The sequence below is a fragment of the Harpegnathos saltator genome, unplaced genomic scaffold (assembly GCF_003227715.2).
Source record: "Harpegnathos saltator strain DR-91 unplaced genomic scaffold, Hsal_v8.6 scaffold432, whole genome shotgun sequence".
NCBI classification, from domain to species: domain Eukaryota; kingdom Metazoa; phylum Arthropoda; class Insecta; order Hymenoptera; family Formicidae; genus Harpegnathos; species Harpegnathos saltator.
The window spans coordinates 247,523-275,220 of record NW_020230242.1 but is presented as its reverse complement, the minus strand read 5'-3'; the positions used below and the strand labels follow the sequence as shown (position 1 = coordinate 275,220).

Here is a 27,698-nt window from a genome sequence, read left to right as displayed (position 1 = left end):
GGGTCTTAGTAGGTTAATGTATAGAATAATTGGCAATAAAATTATAAGCATTTTCTTTCAAATAATTTAACGAGGAATTCGATTTGCATTTTTATACAAGATTTTATACTAGTTGTTAAAAAATATACATAGCAAATCTTTTAATATGATGCTACTCCATCATACTTCAACAAAAAAGTTATTAAACCAAAAAAATAAAGTTATTAAAGTTTTTGTAAACAATTGCAATATTATGATTTAAAAAAAGAGAATTTTTTAATTTGTTAATTAAAAAATTGATGGACATGTCGCTCTTGTTGGATGATACAATTTCAAGAGTCTATACAAATATTGTTTATATACATATAAATGTTTAAAAGTATTTTTAAACAGAACATTAAAGAATCTTATTAAATGAACAACATAAATGTTAGATTGGTTGTAGTAGAATAGCAACATGGCCACCAAGATCATCAGATATTATCCCATGTGATTTATAATGTCACTTTAAATGAATAATTTATCGTAATTTAGTTTAAAAAATCTAAATCGCACATTCCTTTCATATTAATAAACAATATTGTAATTCCAGATAGCCAAATTTACACGAGCAAATTCCGAGCAAAGTTTGCTATCAGTTTTTGATGGCAGATAGTAACAAATTTGATGCAGGATCTGTTATCAAATTCTATTATCAAATTGCCGCTAAATATGCAACAAAGCTTGTTATAAGTTACCCGGCAGCAGGCCGTGACGCCAAACATAAGCTGAATATAGACACAAATAGCTATAGTTTTGGTATAAATTTTTGATCGAATTTGCTACAAATTTGCGTTCAGTTTGCTTACTAGAATATGTCTTCAATTTCCTAAAATTTGTTAAGATTTGTTAACTTCTTATTAGGAAAATATTATTGCGACTCCTTTAAAACATTTTATATTCAGATTTAAGACATCTTCCAAACATTTATTTTAAGATTCGTCCCAAAGATGTTCTGTTTAATAATACTTTTAAACATTTTTATGTATATAAACAATACTTTTGTATAGACTCTTGAAATTGTATCATCCAACAAGAGCGACATGTCCATCAATTTTTTAATTAACAAAGTAAATAATTTCCCTTTTTTTTAATCATAATATTGCAATTGTTTGCAAATACGAACAGAAAGAGCGTTGTAACGTTCAACTGAGTGATATTATTTATCATGATCATATGTACCCAATGAAATTTCAAATTAAATTATTTCGAAAATGAAATTTCGTGCGAAAAAATTCATTTTACATTTTCTATTTATTTTTGCCTGAGAAATTACTTCATTTTATATTATGATTTCTTAAATATCTTATAGCGGAAAAAGGGGGAACGCTGATATTATACCGATTCCTAAATTGTCTATCTTTATATTTCATAAAATTCAAAGATTCTGTCATTTGCATATTTTGCAAGATTCATCTATCACTATAAAATTAATCCATTAAGTCCTGAACGGACACTTTTTAGTGGCTTTTTTCAGGAGTTTTCTTTTCTACGAAACCGATCCTGCAAAAATTCAAGAACAATCATTTCTAACATAAAATTTTCTGAACTTTCATAATCTGTCAACAGAATTTTTAAAAAATGCAATCCGAAAAAGTTATATTTATTTATTTATTTAAAAAGAAAACGGACTTCTTTTACTCAAATATTTCTTCTATTGATATTTCCGCATCGAAATCGGACGAGGATATCTCTGGGGAGTAAAAATCTTGCGTCCATGGACCCCAAACTTTAAAATGTATGAATGAAGGAAGAGAAGGAAGGAGAGTCCATGAAAGAAGGAAGGCGTACTAGGTGGCGACGAGACGCCGTGCGTTCGGGGCCTGCATCTTATTTTCGTTCCGAAGAGAGGAAAATATCGAGAGCGCGGTAGTCGCTCGACCGGGAATCGAACCCGGGTCTTTCGCTTGCCGGGCAACTGCTTTAAACTACTGAGCTACCTGACGCTCCACGCTCACGACATTCTCCTCTCCCCTAGATAACGTTAAGAGATGTCGTTCGAAAGCAGAAAAATTTTGAGAATTTTTGTCCGCTATGTTGGGACGCTATCTTGGATTCGGGAAATCTGATAACAGATTTGTAATCAGCGATCCAAAAAACTTCAATAGACCAATTTTCATGGGAAATTCATCGAAAGAAATTGTTGCACTCGGAAGAATCGAAAATAGCATAAAATTTTCGGCTTTTAGCCACCATATAGAATGTCGCCATCTTGTATTTTAAAATACTCACCTATACATTTTGAAGTTTAGGATCCATGGACGCAAGATTTTTACTCCCCAGAGATATCCTCGTCCGATTTCGATGCGGAAATATCAATAGAAGAAATATTTAAGTGAAAAAAGTCCGTTTTCTTTTTAAATAAATAAATATAACATTTTCGGATTGCATTTTTGAAAAATTCTGTTGACAGATTATGAAAGTTCAGATAATTTTATGTCAGAAATAATTGTTCTGGAATTTTTGCAGAACTGGTTTCGTAGAAAAGAAAACTCCTGAAAAAAGCCACGAAAAGCGTTCGTCCAGAACTTAATAGGTTAATACAGGGAAATAAATGTTTATGCACAAAAGTGTCTTTAAATTATTAAAAATTATTAAAAAAAATAAATAAAGATCTTTTTTAATTTAAAAATAAGTTTTACTGATTTTTACATAAAGCACTTTTACATAAGGCATTTACATAAGGCATTAGAAAGTTTTAAAAGGTATATTATCTTAGCTGCTCGTCATTTTTATACTACAATAAAATTTATATATCTGTATATAAAGCATAGTTTGGACATAACTTTATTCTGCGTATACTTTATTGCCATAATGTGAAAAACAATCCTTGTGGAAAAAATACTGAAATATCGAGTGTTAACATTCAATTATTCAAATTTACTCTCAAATGTAGATATATGCACTCAAATATCAATAATATATGTCCACATTTAAGAGTAAATGAAATTCGAACAATTGAATATGAACACTTAATATTTAAGCCCTTTTTCTCTAAAGAAAGATTAGTTTCTTAAATAGTATCATCTATTGATTACCTATATTGTACGAGTACAATTTAGAAATTTCCAAAGACAACTACATCCATGATTATTGTTCTCAAAGTCTGTGAAAAGCAGTATATGTTTTTCTTCCACCCATATTTTCTTACCTATATTTACTTTTCGCTTTAATTGGAAAACAAATTTTTGTTTAATAATTGTTTATTTCTTAATTAAGTTTTTAAAAACAAAAATGTTTTATTTGTATAATTTTAATTTCGAGGATATAATAGACAAATTCTGCAATTTTTTGTTACATAGTCAAAGAAAAGTTTCATGAATATAAAATTAACTTTTATATAAAATAAATCTCATATAAAAATAAATACAGTGGCGTGCAAAAGTTTCGAGCCATAGTGTCTTTTTAAGGTACATGACAATATATTGATTTGCTTTAAAAATTAATTATATAAAATAGTTGACATAACATTCTTACAAATAATAGTACAGTTACAAAATTTTGAAATTCCATAGTTTCTGTTTATTTAGTCATATAATATTTACATGTGTTCAAAAGTATTGAGCTGTATTCTTGTTGTGACTTTATGAGCCCGGTTTACGTTTTTTATGAAACTCCTTCGTAAATATTTGCTTTAACTAAGGTTCAGTCTATTGTCTACCGCAATGCCGAAACATACAAGCCTTCAGTTACGCGAAGTCATGATTAATCTTTCTCAACAAGGAAAGATTTCTCGCGAAATTGCTAATTGCTTATTAATTAATAAAAGTACTGTAAATAGAATTATTGCTAAATATAAGTTGACGAACTTTCTAGCTGATAAACCACGAAACGGTAGACTCGCAAAATTATAAGGTGCATCGATAAAATGATTAAAAGAAAGTCAATAGCAGATGTTAGAAAAACTGTCATGGATATTTCTCGAGAACTACGAGAAGAAAATCTTGCTGATGTTATCTATCTCTCACTCTCCTTCTCTTTCTCTCTCACACTCTCTTTTCTCACACACACTCTCTTTCTCACTCTCTCCCTCTCCCTCTCTTCCACTCTGTCCTTCTCTCTCTTCCTTTCTCTCACTCTCTCTCTCTCTCTCTCTCTCTCTCTCTCTCTCTCTCTCTCTCTCTCTCTCTCTCTCTCTCACACACACACACACACACACACACACACACACACACACACTCTCACTCCCTCACTCTCTCTCTCTCTCTCTCTCTCTCTCTCTCTCTCTCTCTCTCTCTCTCTCTCTCTCTCTCTCTCTCTCTCTCTCTCTCTCTCTCTCTCTCTCTCTCTCTCTCTCTCTCTCTCTCCTCTCTCTCTCTCTCCTCTCTCTCTCTCTCTCTCTCTCTCTCTCTCTCTCTCCCCCTCACATTCTCCTCTCTCATACTCATACTCATATTCATACTCTCTACTCATACGAAGTACAATATTTCGACGTCTAAAGGAAGTAGGACTTTTAGGACGCTGGTGTAAAAAAAAACTATTAATTAGTACAAAAAATAAGAAAGCTCGATTAGATTTTGCAAGGAAATTTGAACATTGGACTGAAGTTGATTGGCGAAAAGTACTTTTCTCTGACGAGTCAAAGTTTCAGTTTTTCGGAAGTAACGGTAGAAGGTACTACATGGGCTGAAAAGTCTTTGGCTTAACAATGAAAACACGATTTTTTTAATGAAAAATGTGTTTTATTCCTCGACATAATCTCCATTTAGAGTAATGCACTTAGTGTAACGGTCCGCTAACATTTCGATGCCGGTCTTATAGTGCTCGGTGTCAAGTCCCTTCAAATAGGCATTTGTTTCCAACTTGACCTCCTCATTCGAGTAAAATCTTTTACCAGCGAGCCACTGCTTCAGTCGGAGAAAAAGGAAATAGTCGCTGGGGGCTAGGTCTGGAGAATACGGGGGATGCGGGACCAAATCATAGCGCAATTTCTTTAATTTATCGGTCGTATCGCGAGCCGAGTGAGCTGGAGCATTGTCTTGGTGAAACAAAATTTTTTTCTTTGCCAAATGTGGCCGTTTGACCTTGACCTCGTCGTCCAATCGATCCAGTAATGTACAGTAATATTCTTTATTGATAGTTTTACCATGTTCAAGATAATCAATGAATATTATGTTATGCGCATCCCAAAAAATACTGGCCAAAACCTTACCGGCTGATTGTTGTGTCTTCGGGCGCTTCGGACGGCTTTCACCAGGCAATAACCACTCCGCTGACTACCGATTGGACTCCGGTGTGTAGTGATGGATCCATGTTTCATCCATTGTGACAAATCGACGCAAAAACTCCTTCTTATTGCGGTTAAACAGGGCCATTTTGCTTTGAAAGTCGAACACGTTCCGCTTTTTGCTCAATTGTCAAAAAACGCGGCACCCAACGCGCGCAAAGCTTTTTCATGTGTAAATATTCATGAATGATATGACCAACGCGTTCCTTTGAGATGCCTATGATGTTAGCTAGCTCTCTCAATTTCATTTTGCGGTCATTCAACACGATTTCACTGATTTTCTGGATGTTTTCTGGAGTAACTGCCTCATTTGGCCTTCCTGAACGTGGTGCATCATTTGTGCTCGTACGGTTACGATGAAACTCAGCAAACCAATATTTGATGGTTGAATTCGGTGGGGCAGATGTGCCGTAACATTTATCAAACCATGCCTTTGCTTCAACAGTGTTTTTTCCCATCAGGAAGCAATGTTTAATCAAAACACGAAATTCACTTTTTTCCATAGTAAAAATAAATTCAGAGGTAACGTCACTCAAAGCTATAAGCTTTGTACACGAGTCAACGAAATATCATGAAATTTTTACAGCATCTAAGTTAAGGTTGGTACTCTATAGGAAATATAAGGATTTTTAGTTTGTGGCGCCATCTATATGTCAGGCCAAAGACTTTTCAGCCCATGTAGTATATACGACTAACAGGCAGATATAACTCAAGATACCAAATTTCTACTGTAAAACATGGTGGAAGTAACGTGATGGTTTGGAGATCATTTTCTTATAATGGAGTTGGTCCATTGATGATCATGGATACTATGGACGCTATAATGTATCGAGATATATTGATACAGCATATGCTGCCATATGCAATTCGAAACATGCCACGTGGTTGGATTTTCCAACAAGATAACGATCCTAAACGTTCATCAAAACTAATAAAAGAATTTTTCATCATGAAAAAAATGCGAGTTCTTGACTGGCCCTCGCAATCGCCGGATTGAATCCTATTGAGCATTTGTGGTAAGAACTCAAACTACGTACAGGAAATAAGAAATCCTCCAATAAAGCTGAATTATGGCAAGATTTGCAAACTCAATGGCAAAATTTACCTTAAGATCGCATTTCTAATTTAATAGCATCAATGCCTCGCCGTTGTGCTGCAGTGATTGCTTCTAAAGGCATGGCAACAAAGTATTAAGTTTAAAAAAACGTTGACAACATTTTCTGTTATTTTTCAATAATATATTTTTCTTATGCATAAGAAAACCTTATGCACAATACTTTTGCACTGTTTGTAATAAAACATTGTATAAAAATAAAGTTTAGAATTATTAAGAGTTTGTAAAGTTTATATAATTGTAGGACAAATAAATACATTTTGTTTATACGTATATATGTGTAAAGTTTTTAGCGCTTATTATGAAATGAATATATAATAGTAATTGTGTGGCTCAAAAGTTTTGCACGCCACTCATTCAATATTTTTTATATATTATATAAAATAGTATATTTTTTAATAATTATTTTAATAAATAATTTTAATGTCTATTTTAATTAAAAAATATTTTTTTATTTTTCATACAAGCCGTGACTTTAATTAATTTTTTAGTTAAGGTTTTAAAAATAAAAATTTTATTTTTATAATTTTGATGTTTAATTTTTTAATTAAAATTTGTTTTTAGTCTTTTATATAAACTATAATTTCAATTAAATATATATATAATATAAAAATATATATATAATTATATATTTAATTAAATTGCTTATGTTTAATTTTATTATTTATTTACAGCTTTTAAGTTAATCACATTGGTACGATAAAGAAAATATAATTTAGGAATAATTTAGGAAACTCCGTGATTTAGATAACTAGTTTCCAAAATTTACCTTACAGAGGTTTTAATAAAGACATGTCGGCAGATGTACAAAAGATCGCAAAAAATTATAGAATGTCGTGAACAGATCAAGAATAACTTCCAATTAGTCTTTATCACATTTTTATTAAATATTTGCAAATAATTTTAAAAAATTAAAAATTGGTACAATGTAAGCAATCTTCCTTTATTTATCTATGTATATTGAAGCAGTTAAAATTAAACTTGTGATAGCATATAGAGCTTTATGCAGGATGTTTGGGAACTCACATATAGCCATAGATAATAAAAGTATACAGCTGATTAAGTTAAATATAAAAATCTCATACAGTTTTGCAATATTTGTAATAATTATCGAGTTGTTGATTATGGAAATCTGACGAGTGAGCACGTGTTGAGATGAATGATTGGAGACGCATTGTAACCACTCGGGCAAGAGAACGGCTCTGTCGATCTAACAATTATTGCTGACATACAGAAGGCAAACAGGACAATACGCTATTATTCATGTCTTATCTCGCTACTGCTATGTCTCGCGCATTAGTAATAGTTGCTAGATAATTATTACGAATATCGCAAAACGGTATGGGATTTTATATTTATTTTAGTCAGTCCTACTATTGGCTGTAGCTATATAAATTAAACCAAACATTCGATATACATGGTGTCTGACGCAAAATATATCAACTCGCGCGGTAAAGCACGTCAACCTGAATATAAGGATCACTGTCATTTTGTAAACAACCATATGAAATTTCGAGTTATTCATAAAAGAAGATTAGCAATTACTGATTTTGAATGTACTGACGTTCGACAATGTGAGACGCATTCTGTAGGAACGAGCTTATAAAAAATGGTTGAGAAATTATTGTCTCTTAACGACAATCTAGCTACGAGCTCGTATTAGCAGCTAAAACTGGAGCAACGATGCGAATAATACACGGACAATTGTTTTTTGATATGCAGGCTATATATACAGGGTGTTTGAGAGCTTATCATGCAGACGAAAGTTGAAGATAGATTGAGTATAGCCGAGAAGAAAAGTCATGTACCATAATGTCAAATTGGCAATAGTTATCGAGTTATTAATTAAAACATGTGAGTCAACGAGCGCGTAGAGAGCGACCGCAGTAAGCACGTAGACATTTGATACAGGCAAAGTCAGCGAGTGACGATAGGCGAGCGCGCGCGGCGAGGGGCAACGTAAGCGACAAGAGGCGAGCGTGCGTGACGAGGAGCGAGCGAGCGCAAGCGACAAGAGGCGAGCGAGCGCGAATGACGAGGAGCGAACGAGCTTTTTCTTTATAGCTTTTTCCTTATAGCTCTCTACGCGCTCGTTGGCTCACATGTTTTAATTAATAACTCGGTAACTATTGCCAATTTGACATTATGGTACATGACTTTTCTTCTCGGCTACACCCAATTTATCTCCAACTTTCGTCTGCATGATAAGCTTTCAAACACCCTGTATATATAGCCATTTTCGGTTCGCATCTATAGAACGCATCCCACAGCGTCACGTACATTGATTCATTAATCTTCTTTTATGAATAACTCGAAATTTCATGTGGTTGTTTACACAATGACAGAGGTCCTCGTATTCAAATTAACATGCTCTATCTTCACATGCAGATTGATACGACTTGTGTCAGACACTCTATGTAAATAAAGATGACTTGATAATTAGTTCATAGACATAAAGAGAAAGGTTTTAATAGCATAGATATGCAAACTAAGTCCTTGGCAATATATACATTGCACATGCACGCGCACCGACACACTAATAGCGAATTCGGGACGCTTGCATTAGAGCACATTGAGTGCGACTAAGGCCTGTCCACAGTCCGTCCTTATATGTAAAAATCGTCTTAAATATATCTTCAAATATTTTTAGCTAATCAAATTATCTATATAGCATCTGTACAGACAATTTGACTAGTAAAAGGTATTTGAAGATATATTTAAGACGATTTTTAAATATAATAACAGACTATAAACAGGCTTTGATAGCACTCGGTACGCACTAGTGCAAGCGTCCCGAATTCGCTACTAATAACCAGCAAGTACCCTAATGTGATAACACCATGTGATAACAGACTTTACGATTAATTAAGTCAAATATATTCCAACACTGATAGTGATACTTATTTATGGTCTAGGAAATGCACCTGATTATAGTCAACCTGAAAATAAACTTCATATTATGTCATCTTCGAGCGTAGCAAGTACCTTTGGGCTTAATAAAAATCCACAAGGAGGATTTGGTTCATTCGGAATTGTTTCTGGAACTCATGGTAATAAACTTACAATTAGTCCTAGAAAATTATCAGAATATCTAACTAAAAGTATATATAATATTTATGAAATATTTATGAACATCTAGAGGGCCCTAATCCAAATGATGGGACTAGAACTATCGCTACCAATTCTTGGTCAAATACTGGTCACACTGAAAGCAAAAGTAATACCTGGCCCTTTTTGCATACAACACCTCACACTGGATTTCATGTAATAAATACTATGTTTGGAACAACTAGAACTCCATTTGACTATGTAAACACGTCAGGTTCATCCGATGGTCTTTACAGACCGAAAGGACCAAAACCAATCGGTTTCGATGTTGCAAGTAGTAATATAACTACAAATGCTAATACAAATGCGTTTGATACATCTTTTGGAAGATATAATATTCCTGGTATAACACAGACATTTATCCATAGTACACCATCGGTTAATACGAAAAGTTCAAGTTATTCCGCGGTTAAAAGCTCTACTGAAATCACTAGACCTACTTATGGACTTGGTTCTCATAATACACAGTCTAATAGCGGAACTGGAATATGGTCTAATAAACAACCTGGAGACGAAAGGGGAACATGGCTTGGAAAACAACCTGAAAACGGTGTTGAAATTAAGTCTGACACACAACTTAGTAATGGAAGCGCACTATGGCCTGGTAAACAACCATTTACATTTGAGGGGTATTCTAGAAGCGGAGTCGAAACTTGGCCTTACAGACAATCTGAAGATGGAAGTGCAATTATGCCTAGCAGATATCCTGAAAGTAATAGTGGAACTTGGTCTGGAATAAAACCCGGAAGTGGAATTACATTGGGTGATCATTCCGCGATCGGAACCTCACCAGGAAGGCATCCTACAGACGTAAATAGTAATTGGTTTACTCAAAAACCTAGGATTGGAACTTGGCAAGATGGACAAATTGAACACGAAAGTAGATCTCGATGCATGAGTGGAAATTGTGCACCTACTGGTGCATTTAGCGGAAGTAGCAATTGTGGAAGAATTTATGATTGCAGCAACGGTTGCAAAGGAAATAACAATGTCTCGATGAAACATGGATCATGTAATGAAGTAATAAATGGTCCCAGCGGTGTTAATAAAACATATTATCCTGCTGGAATAAACAATCATGTTCCAAATATTGCAAATATATACGGACCAAGTTCATCTTCTACTATCAGTAACGGGATTCCTACTGAAGTTAATACTGGATGCAAAAGTGAAGACAATTCGTGTAATCAAGGTAACGAAATATACGTTCATAATAATTAATTTCTGTTAATACTAAAAAACAATTAAATTTTAGGCAACACAGGTGTAACACCAAGAGGTCTTATTCAATGGAATTCCGCAAATCCATTTTTATATGGATCTGTAGGTACGTTAATTATACATAGGTATATATTTTATATGGATCTGTAGGTACGTTAATTATACATAGGGTGTCCCAAAATTATAATACATCAACTCCATAGAGGTGTAAAACAGTGATGCCAGAAACGCAATCCGGTAGCCCAACATAGCGCGTGAGGGGTAGCGCACACAACGAGCGACTTCGTGTCCATGAGTTTTCGGTGCTTCGGCCGGCGTCGGACTTTGGACGAGAGCAGACGACGTCTGTTGTCTCTGTCTTCGCCGAGCGATACATATAGCTAATTCCGCCGGCCGCGGGAATCCCGCGCTATAGACTTCTTTTGTTATTTCGCCGCTCGTAGACCTCCTTCACGTAATTAGAAACATTATAAAATAATTCTTATGTCGTTCAGAGTATGCATTATTAAAGTTGTAGACATTATAGGAATATTGTATGAATAGTAGATAAATTAATTTTGCCTGAAAGCGCCGAATTTTCGTGTATTTGAAAGATATTTGCTATATTTCTGAGTACTACATTCAAAGATGTGAAAAATGCCGGGCATTATTAATGTTATATAATTATACAATGCGTCACACACGATAATAATAATGCCTAGCACTCTGCAGAATATCCGTAAACGTACTCAGAAATACACCAAAAGCGTTTTGGAATAACGAATATTTTCAGATTTCGGCCAGCATCTGTTACTTTTCTATTGAAACACACAGTGCTCGGGAATATTAATTTGTTTAACAACCGCGATACAAGAACGGTTGTGCCCCTTAGCATAGTCTAGTGATTATATTGCTTGATTATATGGCTACATTTCTATATCCTGTTTTTCATACTGTCTCTTATTACATAAATCAAACGTAAAATGCAATTTAAAGTAAATGCAATATAATTGCAATATAAATGCAATATAAATATTTATTCGTTACAGAAACGATATAAAGGAAATAAAGTATGAAGGATAGAAGGAACAGAAATAAGAAATAAAGAAATCCACTCTTGGTCAACATATGTCATTTTCGTAAAAACAATTTTGGTAGCTATTGAAACACTTACGTATTGTTTATTCAAACAGAATTAAATAAAAAATGAAATGAAATGATATTTGCTATGTAAAAAATATTTCTTCTATTAATATATGTATTATTTTGCGTGTAACAACTACATGTAGTAAAAATTAATAAAAAATGTAGTTTCGCAATAATTCTACACATATATTAATAGTCTATGTACATAATGTTGCTCAACGGAAACCACGAGAAGGTAGTCTTTTCCGTCAGAAGGAAATGTAAAACATTAGTTTCTCTTAATATTGCATTAATTGTTATATGCATATAATCTTCTTATAATATAACATGTAGAAATAAAATATGTTATAATATAAAAAATATGTTGCGATATAAGAAGGAATACAATATTAGAAAAAAAAATGTTTTGCATTTCCGAAAGTTGGGATGAAGAATAGGAGAGAATAGAGAAAGGATAGGAAGACAGAAATAGAGAAAGGATAAGAAGACAGACTAGATAGAAATATAGAAAAAAAGGATAGAAAAAGAGTAAAAGGAACTACAAAAATAAAACATAGATAGAAGCGATAGACAGAAAAATCCCAGGCAACACGGACTTTGAAGAGATATACTAAAGAAAGCCTAAGATGTCCAGAGGACGTTCAACGTCCTGAGGACATCTTTAGAGCATTTCCAAGATGTCTCTTGGAAGTTATGTTGTCTCGGATATAAAGAATAGAACATAGAAAGACACGCAATGCATAGAGAGTTATATTAAGGTCACTTTACACGATGTATACTTTAAGACAGAATTCGGAAAATATTGGATTTAGAAAACAATAACATACTTGGAATAATTATACGATTGGCACGATACGATTGGAATAATTATGATAAAAATAATAAAAATATACACATTTAATAATAATACACATAAATAATAAATATATAAATATATATAATAAATATGTACACATTTAAAAATCATGTATTGTTAGCTACAATATACAATATATTACATGAGTAGATATATAACCCAAATTTATCGCGAACAATATACAGGGTGCACGATTTATCTGAAGACATTGAAATATCTCGAGAGCTATGCATTGGATAAAAAAAAGTGGTAAATGAAAGTTGTTAGTCTTGAAGGGGGACATCCAATGATACCAAACTCGACCTCCCACCGCACCTCCTGGGGGTGGGGGTTGGGGGCAACTTTGAAATCTTAAATGGAAACCCCCATTTTTTATTGCAGATGCGGATTCTACGCCACAAAATACGTAAATTTTGTCCGAAACTTTTTTTTTGATTCGTGATAGATGGCGCTGTAATCGCAAAAAATTATATTTTCCGCAATTCTCCAGAAATGATCATTGGATTGAGAAATAAAAAATACCTGTTCAATATTTTTAAAGAACATAATAAAAGTTATTCCCCCCCCATCCTCTCGGGGTAGAGTGGGTGGTAACGTTCAAATCTCAAATGGGAACCCGAATCGAAGAGGGAACTGCTCGACGCGCCACTGTGGGTGTATGGCGAACTACGGCTTATTATAAAAGGCTTATTATCCCGCAGATATACTTCTATCCTGTGTACAGTCATTTGAAAAAAGGATCGATAAATGTATTGAAGTTGAAGGTAAAAATTTCGAACACTTGCTCTAATTAATTGAACAGTGAGAGGCAAGGAGACTCACATTAAAAAAGCACCCTGATCTGTGAGAGGCAAGGGGACTCACATTAAAAAAGCACCCCGATCTGTGAGAGGCAAGGGGACTCATATTAAAAAAGCACCCGAAGGGAATATAAAACTACTATGTCCTCGTCGTTGTTCCTGTGTAACGCTAAAAGTAGTTTCTCGGAAAAATTCAACGCTATCTATCACAAATGAAAAAAATTGTTTCAATAAAAATTTCACGTACAATCTAATTCTACAATGATAAATATGGGTCCCCATTTGAGATTTGAACGTTATCATCCACCCTACCCCGAGAGGATGGGGGGGGAATAACTTTTATTATGTTCTTTAAAAATATTGAACAGGTATTTTTTATTTCTCAATCCAATGATCATTTCTGGAGAATTGCGGAAAATATAATTTTTTGCGATTACAGCGCCATCTATCACGAATCAAAAAAAAAGTTTCGGACAAAATTTACGTATTTTGTGGCGTAGAATCCGCCAATAAAAAATGGGGGTTTCCATTTAAGATTTCAAAGTTGCCCCCAACCCCCACCCCCAGGAGGTGCGGTGGGAGGTCGAGTTTGGTATCATTGGATGTCCCCCTTCAAGACTAACAACTTTCATTTACCACTTTTTTTATCCAATGCATAGCTCTCGAGATATTTCAATGTCTTCAGATAAATCGTGCACCCTGTATATTGTTCGCGATAAATTTGGGTTATATATCTACTCATGTAATATATTGTATATTGTAGCTAACAATACATGATTTTTAAATGTGTACATATTTATTATATATATTTATATATTTATTATTTATGTGTATTATTATTAAATGTGTATATTTTTATTATTTTTATCATAATTATTCCAATCGTATCGTGCCAATCGTATAATTATTCCAAGTATGTTATTGTTTTCTAAATCCAATATTTTCCGAATTCTGTCTTAAAGTATACATCGTGTAAAGTGACCTTAATATAACTCTCTATGCATTGCGTGTCTTTCTATGTTCTATTCTTTATATCCGAGACAACATAACTTCCAAGAGACATCTTGGAAATGCTCTAAAGATGTCCTCAGGACGTTGAACGTCCTCTGGACATCTTAGGCTTTCTTTAGTATATCTCTTCAAAGTCCGTGTTGCCTGGGATTTTTCTGTCTATCGCTTCTATCTATGTTTTATTTTTGTAGTTCCTTTTACTCTTTTTCTATCCTTTTTTTCTATATTTCTATCTAGTCTGTCTTCTTATCCTTTCTCTATTTCTGTCTTCCTATCCTTTCTCTATTCTCTCCTATTCTTCATCCCAACTTTCGGAAATGCAAAACATTTTTTTTTCTAATATTGTATTCCTTCTTATATCGCAACATATTTTTTATATTATAACATATTTTATTTCTACATGTTATATTATAAGAAGATTATATGCATATAACAATTAATGCAATATTAAGAGAAACTAATGTTTTACATTTCCTTCTGACGGAAAAGACTACCTTCTCGTGGTTTCCGTTGAGCAACATTATGTACATAGACTATTAATATATGTGTAGAATTATTGCGAAACTACATTTTTTATTAATTTTTACTACATGTAGTTGTTACACGCAAAATAATACATATATTAATAGAAGAAATATTTTTTACATAGCAAATATCATTTCATTTCATTTTTTATTTAATTCTGTTTGAATAAACAATACGTAAGTGTTTCAATAGCTACCAAAATTGTTTTTACGAAAATGACATATGTTGACCAAGAGTGGATTTCTTTATTTCTTATTTCTGTTCCTTCTATCCTTCATACTTTATTTCCTTTATATCGTTTCTGTAACGAATAAATATTTATATTGCATTTATATTGCAATTATATTGCATTTACTTTAAATTGCATTTTACGTTTGATTTATGTAATAAGAGACAGTATGAAAAACAGGATATAGAAATGTAGCCATATAATCAAGCAATATAATCACTAGACTATGCTAAGGGGCACAACCGTTCTTGTATCGCGGTTGTTAAACAAATTAATATTCCCGAGCACTGTGTGTTTCAATAGAAAAGTAACAGATGCTGGCCGAAATCTGAAAATATTCGTTATTCCAAAACGCTTTTGGTGTATTTCTGAGTACGTTTACGGATATTCTGCAGAGTGCTGCTCTCGTCCAAAGCCCGACGCCGGCCGAAGCACCGAAAACTCACGGATACGAAGTCGCTCGTTGTGTGCGCTACCCCTCACGCGCTATGCTGTGCTACCGGATTGCATTTCTGACATCACTGGTGTAGAGTTAAACGAGAGGAATGAAAAATCTTCTTCTATTTAGCGACATCTAGCATAGTTTTTAGTAATAATCTCATAAAGTTTGATGTTTGTCACACCTATCGTGGCCTATAGACACTCCGCGAGCTGTGTGCGTCGATGCTGAGCGGTAACGCGTCTCGCGTTGACCGTCGCAATTGTGTCTTGGCGTTTTGACGCCGCACGACGGTCAGCGCTAGCCGCGTTGCCGCTCAGCTTCGACGCACACAGCCTCGTCGCGGAGCGTCTATAGACTGCGATGGGCGTAACAAATACCAAACTTTATGCGCTTTATTATTAAAAAATTTATGCAAGATATCGCTAAATAAAAAAGGACTTTTTCGTCCCTCTCACTTAGCTCTACGTCCCTATGGAGTTGGTGTGTTATAATTTTGGGACACCCTGTATATTGGCTAAGAAATATTGATATCACTTCTTTTTATATTTATTTATTTCATGCTAAAATATACATACATACACACTACATGCACAGTGTTTATAATCTTACATAAGAAAAAATATTAGAAAATTTTGCGGTAATAAATATCTTTTCGAGAGGTAAAAAAATATAAAATATCATACAAATATAAATAATGTTAGATATGTATATATTAAACTTTGAATTCTGAATCTTGAACCTATCGCTGGGCACAATAACCATCATATACAGGGTGTTCCATTTTAATCCGGCCGGCTGAATAAAATTCGAGGATGATATTTTCCAGAAAAAAATATCAGACAAATGTTGTTCAGTTCTAAGGGGGACATTCGATGCCATCAACAATTTTGACCTCGGGTGATGGGTTCAAGGTCATTCAAGGTCAACTTTTTTTTCTTAAATGGGAACCCCTATTTTTCACATCGGCAATCGATTCTACGTAAAAAAAAATGAAACTTTTGTCTGAAGCATTTTTTTTATAACGCAAACTAATTTCACTTATTCAGCCTCCAAAATTGAAATTTTCAAACTTTCTGAATTTTTTACTCGAGAATGGTGGGGTTTGAGGGGAAATTGCAGAAGACAAAAAGTTCTTGGAATGCTGCAAGAAATTCACTCGAATTTTCGCATAGTTGATCGTGCACTTTTTTCCGCCAATGTTTGGAAAAAATCTTTTATCTCATCATGTCCAGTACCCTCGGCATTAGCATCACCCGATGTGTACCACGTGGAGGTCGCCGATGGGATATTGCACATCATTGGCCCTGAAAAGGGCTGATTGATTGATTATTGAACTCGATCTATGACATCAAGTGCTCAATCTGGTGCCCATTCTAGGCACCAGATTGAGCACTTGACAAATTTGCTTGTTTACTAAATGTCAGTTTAACTAAATTAACAAAAATAATTTTTTTTCATTTATGTGCTCTAGTACTTTGTAGGGAAACATTTGTTTTTCAAAACAGCTCGACATCTTCTGTCCATAGAGCCTATTAAATGTCTACACTCTTCTTTAGAAATTGAGTACCAAGCTTTTCTGATTTCCTCCCACAATTTGTCAAGATTTGTAGCTTTCGAACGATCGATTCTTTTGTCAATTGTATCCCATAAGTTTTCTATTGGATCTAAGTCTGGACGCTGCGGTGGCCATTCCAAATGGGAATTTTTTCCTCCTCAATAAATTTTTTTATAACCTTAGCGGTATGTTTTGGATCGTTATCGTGCGTAAATTTCCATATCAAGGTATCTCACTTCTGACATACGGTAACATAATATCTTTCAGAATGCATTTGTACATTTCTACATTCATAATGCCGTTGATTCGAAATAATGGGCCAACGCCATACCAAGAGAAACATCCCTAGACAATAACATTGCCGCCACCGTGTTTTACAGTTTTCAAAGTGTACCTGGGATCGTTTTCTTGATTCGGTGGCCGTCGCACATATACTTTTTCATCCGAAGAGAACCTATTAAACTTTGATTCGTCGGACAACACATTACGCCACCATTCATCGTATTTTCCTCTATGGCTTTTAGCGAAAGTTAATCTTTTTATAATATTTCGTTTAGATACATGTGGCTTTTTCTTAGCAATGCGACCATTAGGTTTTGCATTACACAGTCTTCTTTTTATAGTCGATGTCGATAGTTTAATATCATATTGACTGGATATCATCTCTTTCAAGCGTGGCTTACTCAAGAAAGGTTCCTTTTTAACTATTAATGCAATTTTTCAGTCCAAGTGCGCAGAAGTTTTTCTAGGTCTTCCTCGGTTCTCAGGTGTTGGCTTTGTTTGTTTCGCTTTCTTAATTCTGAACGCGTTTCCGAGAAATATTTAATTGTTTTGCAATCTTATTCATCGTTGAACCATTTTTTCACATTTGAAATATTTGTTTGCGTTCATCACTACTTGTATGCTTTGTTCTTCCCATCTAAAAGTATGGATGATAAAAAGATCATTAGTAAACAAAAATAGATTGTGATATATTTATAAACAGTAGTAAAAATATCTGATGACATTAGAAAAATGTATTAGGTGTATGAATTAATTCGGTCCGTTTTTTCTTCCAAAAAAAAGCTTTAACGACTCGTTCTTCGAAGTGATCCATTTATTGAGCCATTTCTCTATTTCTTCATAATTGTTGAAGTGCTGGTCCGAGAGCCCGTGTGCCATCGATCTGAACAAGTGATAATCGGATGGAGCAATGTCTGATGAATACGGCAGGTGAGGTAAAACGTCCCAACCAAATGCTTCCAAGGTGACCTTCACAATCTTTCCAACATGTGGCCAAGTATTATCGTGCTGGAAGATCACTTTGTCGTGTCTCTTTGCATATTCTGGCCGCTTATTCTTCAATGTGTTGTGTAAACGGATCAATTGTTGTTAGTAAAGTTCGGCAGTGATGGTTTGGCTCTGTTTTAATAGTTCATGATACACTATACCCTTCTGGTCCCACCATATACAGAGCATTACTTTGTTGTGAATATTCTTCTATACTTTCTGTGAATATTCCACTTTGGTATCGATGTGGATGGTTTTCCTGGATCGCTAATGGGTTTCCTTTGTTTGGGATTATCGAAATATATTCACTTTTCGTCTCCAATCACAATACGATGCAAAAAACCTTTTCTTTGTTGTCTGGCAAGTAAAATTTCAGAGATGGCTTTTCGCCTCTCGATGTCTCTTTCTTTCAGTTCGTATGGTACCCATCTTCCTTCTTCGTAAATCTTTCCCATGGCTGTCAAACGCACAGAAATTGTTGATCGATTAACATTCAACAATTGCGCGAGCTCATGTTGCGATTGACACGGATTTTCATCGTTTAGCGCCTGCAATTCCTCGTCCTCGAACTTCTTCGGCTGACCTGAACAAGGTTTGTCATCGACACTGAAATCATCACTTTTGAAACGTCGAAACCATTTTCTGCATGATTTATCGGTGGGAGCACTTTCACCATAAGCTTGTACGGGCACTCGATGAGCTTCAGCAGCTGTTTTCTTCAAATGAAAACAGAAAATGAGAACTTCTCAGAAATGATGCTTTTTTGGCTCGAATTTCGACATTTTCGAATCAGATAAACATGTTATACAATAAAGATGTTATTGTTACAAACCTAAACGTTTATCAACTGAATATTATTGTCAGATATCAAAACTAAAAGATAAAGCCTTTTGCAGACATTAAAAGTTAGAAAATTACATAGTACAGCAATTGACCGCCAGATGGACCGAATTAATTCACACACCTAGTACTTTAAGTAAATGCGAAATAAGATGGTTCTATTATTTTAACCCAATTAATACTGACCTTTAACTTATTTGCAACTCTTTCACATTTCACAACACTATTCTACGACAGCAAACTAGCATCAATTTTCTCTACACTCGTCTGATGGCAACTAATTGCTGCGCTTCGAGTGTAATTAAGGTTAACTAATAACAGTGTGGTTCGTTTTGTCTTCGCTAGAGGTAGCTCTATTTTTTTGAGCGCCACTGTAATTGTAGGTTAGGTCATTCTAACCAAAAAAGTCCTTTACCATTTTATAAATAAGTACGCAAATAAGTACACAAAGGAGAATGTTAAAAAATGTCGATTTTAGCACCCAAGGGAAAAGTGAATGGATTTTGAAAAATCATTATTTGAGTCCCCAGATGACAGGAAATAACAATCATTTATCCGGCCAATAGTGGGAACATTGTAGGAATGGCCTGAATATAGTAAAAAATGTCACTAGCCGAAACCTGCAATTACTGCTTATTCTAGGCAAATCACACCTCCATATGATTCCTTATACGAGGGCGGTCCGATAACTACTTAGCCTCACCGCCCGATGGCGCCACTATCGCAAGAGAAATTTACTATCGTGTAGTACATTCTCGTAAACGGCTACTGTCGAAATTTCAGCCGAATCGGACTCGTAGTTTTGTTTTGACCGCGTGTGGAAGCGGGCGTGTCCGCGGATTTCAGAAAAATGGAAAAAGAGTAATATCGGTCGGTGATTCGATTCTTGTTTTTGGAAGGAAAATCGCGCAGCGAAATCAAAGAGCGCTTGGATGCTGTATACGGTGACTCTTCTCCTTCGATGGCGACTGTCAAAAATTGGTTTAACGAGTTTCAACGTGGTCACACATCGATTTTTGATGAGCCACGCCCAGGTGCCCCGACAACGGCTACCACGGAGGATAACATGACAAAAATCCACGATCTCGTATTGGCAGACCGCCGATTGAAGGTGCGCGAGATAGCTGAGACAGTAGGTATCTCAAAAGACCACGTGGGTCATATCCTGCATAAAATTTTGGGCATGAGAAAGCTGTCGGCGCGATGGGTGCCGCGTTTGCTCACTCCGGACAACAAGCGCAACCGTGAGACCACTTCAGAGCAGTGTTTGACGCTATTTAAGCGCAATCCGAAGGAGTTTCTGCGTCGTTTCGTGACCGTCGACGAAACATGGATCCACTGGTACACACCAGAGACCAAGGAACAGTCGAAACAGTGGACTTCACCCGGCGAACGTGCTCCGAAGAAGGCGAAGACTGTCCTATCGGCCGGAAAGGTGATGGCCACCGTTTTCTGGGATTCACAAGGTGTGATCTACATCGACTACCTGGAGAAGGGCAGAACGGTCACAGGGCTGTACTATGCCGAATTATTGGGCCGATTCGACGCCGAATTGCAGAAAAAACGGCCCCATTTGGCGAAGAAAAAAGTGCTCTTCCACCATGACAACGCACCGGCTCACACCTCCGCCCTCGCCAAGTCAAATTGGTCGAATTGGGCTACGAACTGCTGCCCCATCCACCGTATTCTCCAGATTTGGCCCTTCGTTGGCCTGTGCGACTTCGTTTTGTTTCCAAACTTGAAAAAGTCACTCGCCGGGCAGAAATTTGAGTCGAATGAGGAGGTCATCGCCGCCACGGAGGCCTACTTTGCAGACCTCGAGAAAACGTATTTTTCAGACGGGTTAAAGAAGTTGGAGCATCGCTGGGTCAAGTGTATCGAGCTAAAAGGAGACTATGTTGAGAAATAAATCGCCACTTTTCCAAAATTTTCGTTTTTCTTTTGTAGGCTAAGTACTTATCGGACCACCCTCGTATAGTGTTACTATACGGAAGAGCAAACGGCCCGCCATACGCCGACGACCGGAGACGCAGCATCAGCCGTAGCGCACTCTCGTTGAGCGTGCTTCTATACGACTACTTACGTCATATGCATCAATGACTTTATTTTTATTATTTAAAGTTGATTTTTCTATACACCGTTATAGGAATGACCTATAAGGAACCATACAAAGGTATCACTCGCCTCATATCAGTAAATTGAATAATCAGAATAATCAGTAATTGCAAGTTTTCGGTTAGCAGCATTTTTACTTTTCAGGCCATTCTTGCTGTTCTCACCACTGGTCAGATAAATGATTGTTATTTCCTATCATCTGAGAACCCAAATAATGATTTTTCAAGATCGATTCACTTTTCCCTTGGGAGCCAAAATCGATACTTTATTAACCTCCTCTTTTTCAATTAAAAGATCAATTATCAACTAAAAGATCAATTAAATGATTAGATGTGATCTCTAGATGTGATCATTTTCAAACATTAATAACTTAATAATTATTGCGCTTTTTGCAAAATATGGGAGAATATACGACTTTTCTATTCAGTTTAATCTAATTAACCTACACCATTTTTTGTTTCTAAAAGATCCCAGATACTCCATGTATGTATGTATGTATATACAGAGCGTATAAAAAGTGCCGGGACGGCGAAATATCTCGAAAACTAAGCATTTTAGAAAAAGTGTTTCGGACAAAAGTTGTTAAAATTAATTGCTAGAAAAAGATATAATAAAAAATTGAGGTTTCCATTTAAGAAAAGTAATGACCAGTGAATATCTCGAAAATGGCGCCATCTGTGAACAAAATGATATAGTTGTTTTCCCCTTAAAACTATATAACTTGTGTCTGAAACATTTTTTTCAAAATACTTAATTTTCGAGATATTTCGCTGTCCCGATACTTTTGATATTTTTTATATATCCTGTAATATAATAATAACAATAATAATATGATAATATAATAATAATAATATAATAACAATAACGAAAACAATAATAATAATACTAATTATTTCATACGCAATAGTAGTCATATATGTATACCCATATTTTGTCTTTAGGAATATACAGGGTGGCTTAAGTAAAGTATTACAAGTCCATAACTTTAAAAATATTCATCAAATCAAAAAATTGTTCATAAGGAAGTTTTAAGTATTCGAGAGGCCTCTCTAACTATATAAACGTAAAGTCGCCCCTGCTTCTCCTTTAACCACTTAACTGTCAGTGACATACAGGCAAATGAAACTCGTGACACTTTTGCTTTATGACACATACTAGGTGCGCAACTAAGTTTCCGGGTTCTTTTTGATCAATGAAAAATGGAAAATTTCAAGAGAAATACATAAAATGGTTTATTCAAAGTATCGTCCCTCGCTTGCTACACATTTTTGCCATCTCTCTGGCAATACATGAATACCGCGACGATAAAACGATGCGTCTTTAGACCTAACCATTCATCCAACCAATCTTGCACTTCTTCGAATTGGCCAAGTGTTGCCCAGCCAAGCCATGCGCCATCGACCGGAACAAGTGATAATCGGAAGGGACCAGGTCTGGCAAATACGGCGGGTGCGGTAGCAGATCCTATTTCAGCGTTTTGATGGTATCCTGGACGATGGAAGTGCGATGGCACGGAGCGTTGTCGTGCTGCAATATCACTCGTTCGCGTTTCGTGTCCCATTCTGGCCGTTTTTCGAGCAATGCATGGTTCAAATTGATCAGTTGTTGTCGGTAGCGATGCCCATTGACAGTTTCGCCCGGTTTCAGCAGCTCTTAATACACGATTCCTTTCTGGTCCCACCAAACGCAGAGCATTGTCTTCTTTCCGAAGCGATTTGGCCGTGCCGTCGATGTTGATGCTTCGCCAGGTGAAAGCCACGATTTTTTGCGTTTGGGATTCTCGAAATATATCCACTTCTCATCGCCAGTAACAATTTGATGCAGAAAACTCTTTCTTTCATGCCGCAAAAACAAAATTTCGGAAGTGGCTCTTCGATTTTCCATCTATCACTCAGTCAACTCATGCGATACCCATTTTCCTTCCTTTTGAATTTTTCCCATGGCATGTAAACGTTTGGAAATACCTTGACGAGTCATGTTTAATGCCTCCGTAAGTTGATCTTGTGTTTGCGTATCATCTTCATCCAATAACGCTTGCAAATCGCTTGCAAAAGTCCTCAATTGTTCTTGGTCTTCCGGAGCGCTCCTTGTCCTCAGTGTCGAAATCGCCACTTCTGAAGTGTTTAAACCAATCTTCACAGGTAGTTTTCGATGGTGCATGTTTGCCGTAGGCCTCCTCAAGCAATCGACGTGCTTCAGCTGCACTTTTTTCAAGTTAAAGCAGAAAAGCAAAGCTTCCCGCAAATGCTGTTTATTTGGCACATAACTCGACATCTTCATTGTTAGAAAAAATATTTTTGCGTTGCGATATGTACTGGTATTACGACTGGTTATTGTTAAAAGATGTCCAAGCTATAAAAAAAACATAACTTCAGACATGTATGTCGACTTCATGTGTCGTTAACCAACTATGTGTGAAACCTGGAAACTTAGTTGCGCACCTAGTATATGAGCATCTTGAAAAAAACATATTTATACTATTGCGATTTGATTGTACTTTGGTATTTATATGTTTTTGGGGTTGCTGAATCCGAATCTGATGTCAGATTTCCAATATTCAAAATGGCGGACCCAATATGGCAGTCGAAAATTTGAAATCTTAAAATAAAACATATTTATACTATTACGATTTGATAGTGCTTTGGTATTTATATGTTTTTGGGGTCGTTGAATGCGAATCTGAAATCAGATTTTATAAATTCAAAATGGCGGTTCCAATATGGTGGACCAAAACAAATAAAGTTTTTATTTTAATGATAACCGATATTTTTGGGTTTTTGAGATCGCCGAATCCGAATCTGATGTCAAATTTTTAAAATTCAAAATGGCGGATTCAATATGACAATTGAAAATTCGAAAAATACTTGGATATCTATAAAAATTGGTATCTTGTGGTTTATTGAAGTCGCTGAAGATAAATCTAATATGATATTCTAAAATTTCAAAATGGCGCATTCAGTATAGTAAAACAAAATTCTAAAAAATAGTTGAAATACATAAAAAATAAGAGTTTGTTCAACTGCTCTTAAATCCCGCTCTCTGCCGTATCCACAATCACGAAAGGAGGACGTGGAGGTTTTCCACTCAGTTTTTCTCATATTTTTTGTATTTTTAATATTTTTTTTTCTATTTTTAGTGTTTTTTATTTTTCTGTATGTTTAATTTTTTTAAGCTTTCTGTATTTTTAATCTTTTGTATTTTTAATGTTTTTTTGTACATTAACTTTCTTTGTACTTTATGTATGTTAATTTTCTTCATTTAAAAATTGTTTACCCTATTTTTGCTTCGAGATTTCTTTTCTTAGTTTTATGTTTTATGTGCCATAATGGATGCGCCATTTTGAATTTTCGGAATATCGTTTTAGATTTATATTCAGTGACTTCAATAAACCACAAGATACCAATTTTTATAGAAATCCTAGGATTTTTCGAATTTTCATCGGCCATTTTCGATTCGCCGTTTTGAATTTTAAAAATCTGATAATATTCAAATTCAGTGATTTGACAAACCCCGAATATCGGGTATCATTAAAATAAAATAAGTTTTTGCGTTTTAGTCCGCCATATTGGATCCGCCATTTTGAATTTTGGAAATCTGAAATCAGATTTGAGTTCGGCAACTTCAAAAACCCCCGAGTATCGGGTATCATTCAAATAAAATAACTTTTTGTTTTGGCCCGCCATATTGGATTTGCCATTTTAAATTTCAGAAATCTAATTTCATATTCAAATTCAACAACCCCAAAAACCGTTATAATGAAATTTGGGTGTAGTTTCGAAAAAAAATATCCAACATACTTCTGGCATTAAAAGTTATTTTTCACCTGACTGTTAAGCGGTTAAGGAGGGATGGAGGTAGCTTTATAATTCTAACTGAAACTCCCTATAAAATGTTGCATATTTGGATTCTACGGGAAAAACAAGTAAATTTTATCTGAAACATTTGTTTGGAAAATGTTTCTATCGAAAGTTATAAGCATTCAAACCTTTAGCGATTTCATTCATGATTGAATTCCATTGACACAAAGTTGCGTTCGCAATATAACAAAAACAAAAAAGACCTCAAAGTACATACTTGATTCTAACCAAAGAAACATAAATAAATACATTTATCAGGAAACGAGTTTGTGATCTGTATTTACGTTTCCCGATAAATGTGTTTATTTATGTTTCTTTTAGTTAATATCAAGTCAATGTACTTTAAGGTCTTTTTTGTTTTTGTTGTATCGCGAACGCAACTTTGTGTCAATGGAGTTCAATCATGAATGAAAGCGCTAAAGGTTTAAATGCTTATAATTTTTAATAGAAGCATTTTCCAAACAAATGTTTCAGATAAAATTTACTTGTTTTTCCCATAGAATCCAAATATACAACATTTTATAGGGAGTTCCATTTAAAATTATAAAGCTACTCCCGTCCCTCCTTAACCGCTTAACAGTCGGGCGAAAAATAACTTTTAGTGCCAAAAGTGTGTTGGATTTTTTTCTCAAAACTACACCCAAATTTTATTATAACGGTTTTTGAGGTTGCAGAATCCGAATATGAAATCAGATTTCCGAAATTCAAAATGGCTGATCCAATATGGCGGACCAAAACAAAAAGTTATTTTATTTGAATGATACCCGATACTCGGGGGTTTTTGAAGTTGCCGAACCCAAATTTGATTTCAGATTTCCAAAATTCAAAATGGCGGATCCAATATGGCGGACTAAAACGCAAAAGCTTATTTTATTTTAATGATACCTCATATTCGGAGTTTGTCAAATCACTGAATCCAAAACTTATCAAATTTTTAAAATTCAAAATGGCGAATCGAAAATGGCCGACGAAAATTCGAAAAACCTAGGATTTCTATAAAAATTGGTATCTTATGGTTTATTGAAGTCACTGAATATAAATCTAAAACCATAGTTCGAAAATTCAAATGGCGCATCCATTATGGCACATAAAACATAAAACTAAAAAAAGAAATCTCGAAGCAAAAATAGGGTAAAAAATTTTTAAATGAAGAAAATTGAAATACATAAAATACAAAGAAATATACAAAAAACATTAAAAATACGAAAAATTAAAAGTATAGGAAACTTAAAGAATTAAAAATACAGAAAAATAAAAAACATTAAAAATACAAAAGAAAAAAGAATATTAAATATACAAAAAATATGAGAAAAACTGAGTCGAAAACCGCCATATTCTCGTTTCGTGACTCTGGGTGCGGCAGAGAGCGGGATTTAGGAGCAGTTGAAAGAAACTCTTATTTTTTATGTATTTCAACTATTTTTTAGAATTTCATTTTGCTATAGTGAATGTGTCATTTTGGAATTTTAGAATATCATATTAGATTTATCTTCAGCGACTTCAATAAACCACAAGATACCAATTTTTATAGATATCCAAGTATTTTTCGAATTTTCAATCGTCATATTGAATCCGCCATTTTGAATTTTAAAAATTTGACATCAGATTCGGATTCGGCGATCTCAAAAACCCCAAAATATCGGTTATCATTAAAAAAATAACTTTATGCGTTTTGTTTCACCATATTGGAACCGCCATTTTGAATTTCTAAAATCTGATTGCAGATTCGGATTCAGCGACCCCAAAAACATATAAATACTAAAGCACAATCAAATCGTAATAGTATAAATATGTTTTATTTTAAGATTTCAAATTTTCGACCGCCATATTAGGTCCGCCATTTTGAGTGTTGGAAATCTGACATTAGATTCGGATTCAGCGTCCCCAAAAACATATAAATACCAAAGTACAATCAAATCGCAATAGTATAAATATGTTTTTTTCAAGATGCTCATATATGTGTCATAAAGCAAAAGTGGCACGAGTTTCATTTGCCAATATATGTGTCACTGACAGCTAAATGGTTAAAGGAGGAGCGGGGGCGACTTTATGTTTATGTAGTTAGAGAGGCCTCTCGAATACATGAAACTTCCTTTTGAACAATTTTTTGATTTGATAAATATTTTTAAAGTTATGGACTTGTAACACTTTACGTAAACCACCTGTATATGCTCTCTAAAAATGAAATCTTATATGGAAAAAGTTTCCATATCTATTTTTATAGTGTGTGATATAACTACGATAGAATATAAGGTGGCGAATGATTTGTAAAAGTGGTCATGTTTATTAATATGTTATAAAAATAGTTGCATACGGAAAAATATTCAGCAACAAACATGCAGTAACACTATCAGACATTATTATCCTTCAACAGTTTATTCACATA

General features: G+C 34.7%; 1 protein-coding gene across 7 annotated transcripts in view; it reads left to right on the top strand.

Moving 5' to 3' along the window:
* Positions 1 to 27,698, top strand: part of LOC105187110 (uncharacterized) — a 107,838-nt gene that overhangs the window by 14,206 nt on the left and 65,934 nt on the right. For 2 of the 7 annotated variants that reach the window (XM_025301576.1, XM_025301578.1), the window contains exons 5-7: positions 9,275 to 9,409; positions 9,499 to 10,659; positions 10,723 to 10,794. In XM_025301576.1, the coding sequence (XP_025157361.1) occupies positions 9,275 to 9,409; positions 9,499 to 10,659; positions 10,723 to 10,794 (1,368 nt within the window). The other 5 variants (XR_002162914.2, XM_025301577.1, XM_019843163.2 and 2 more) reach the window with 5 other exon arrangements.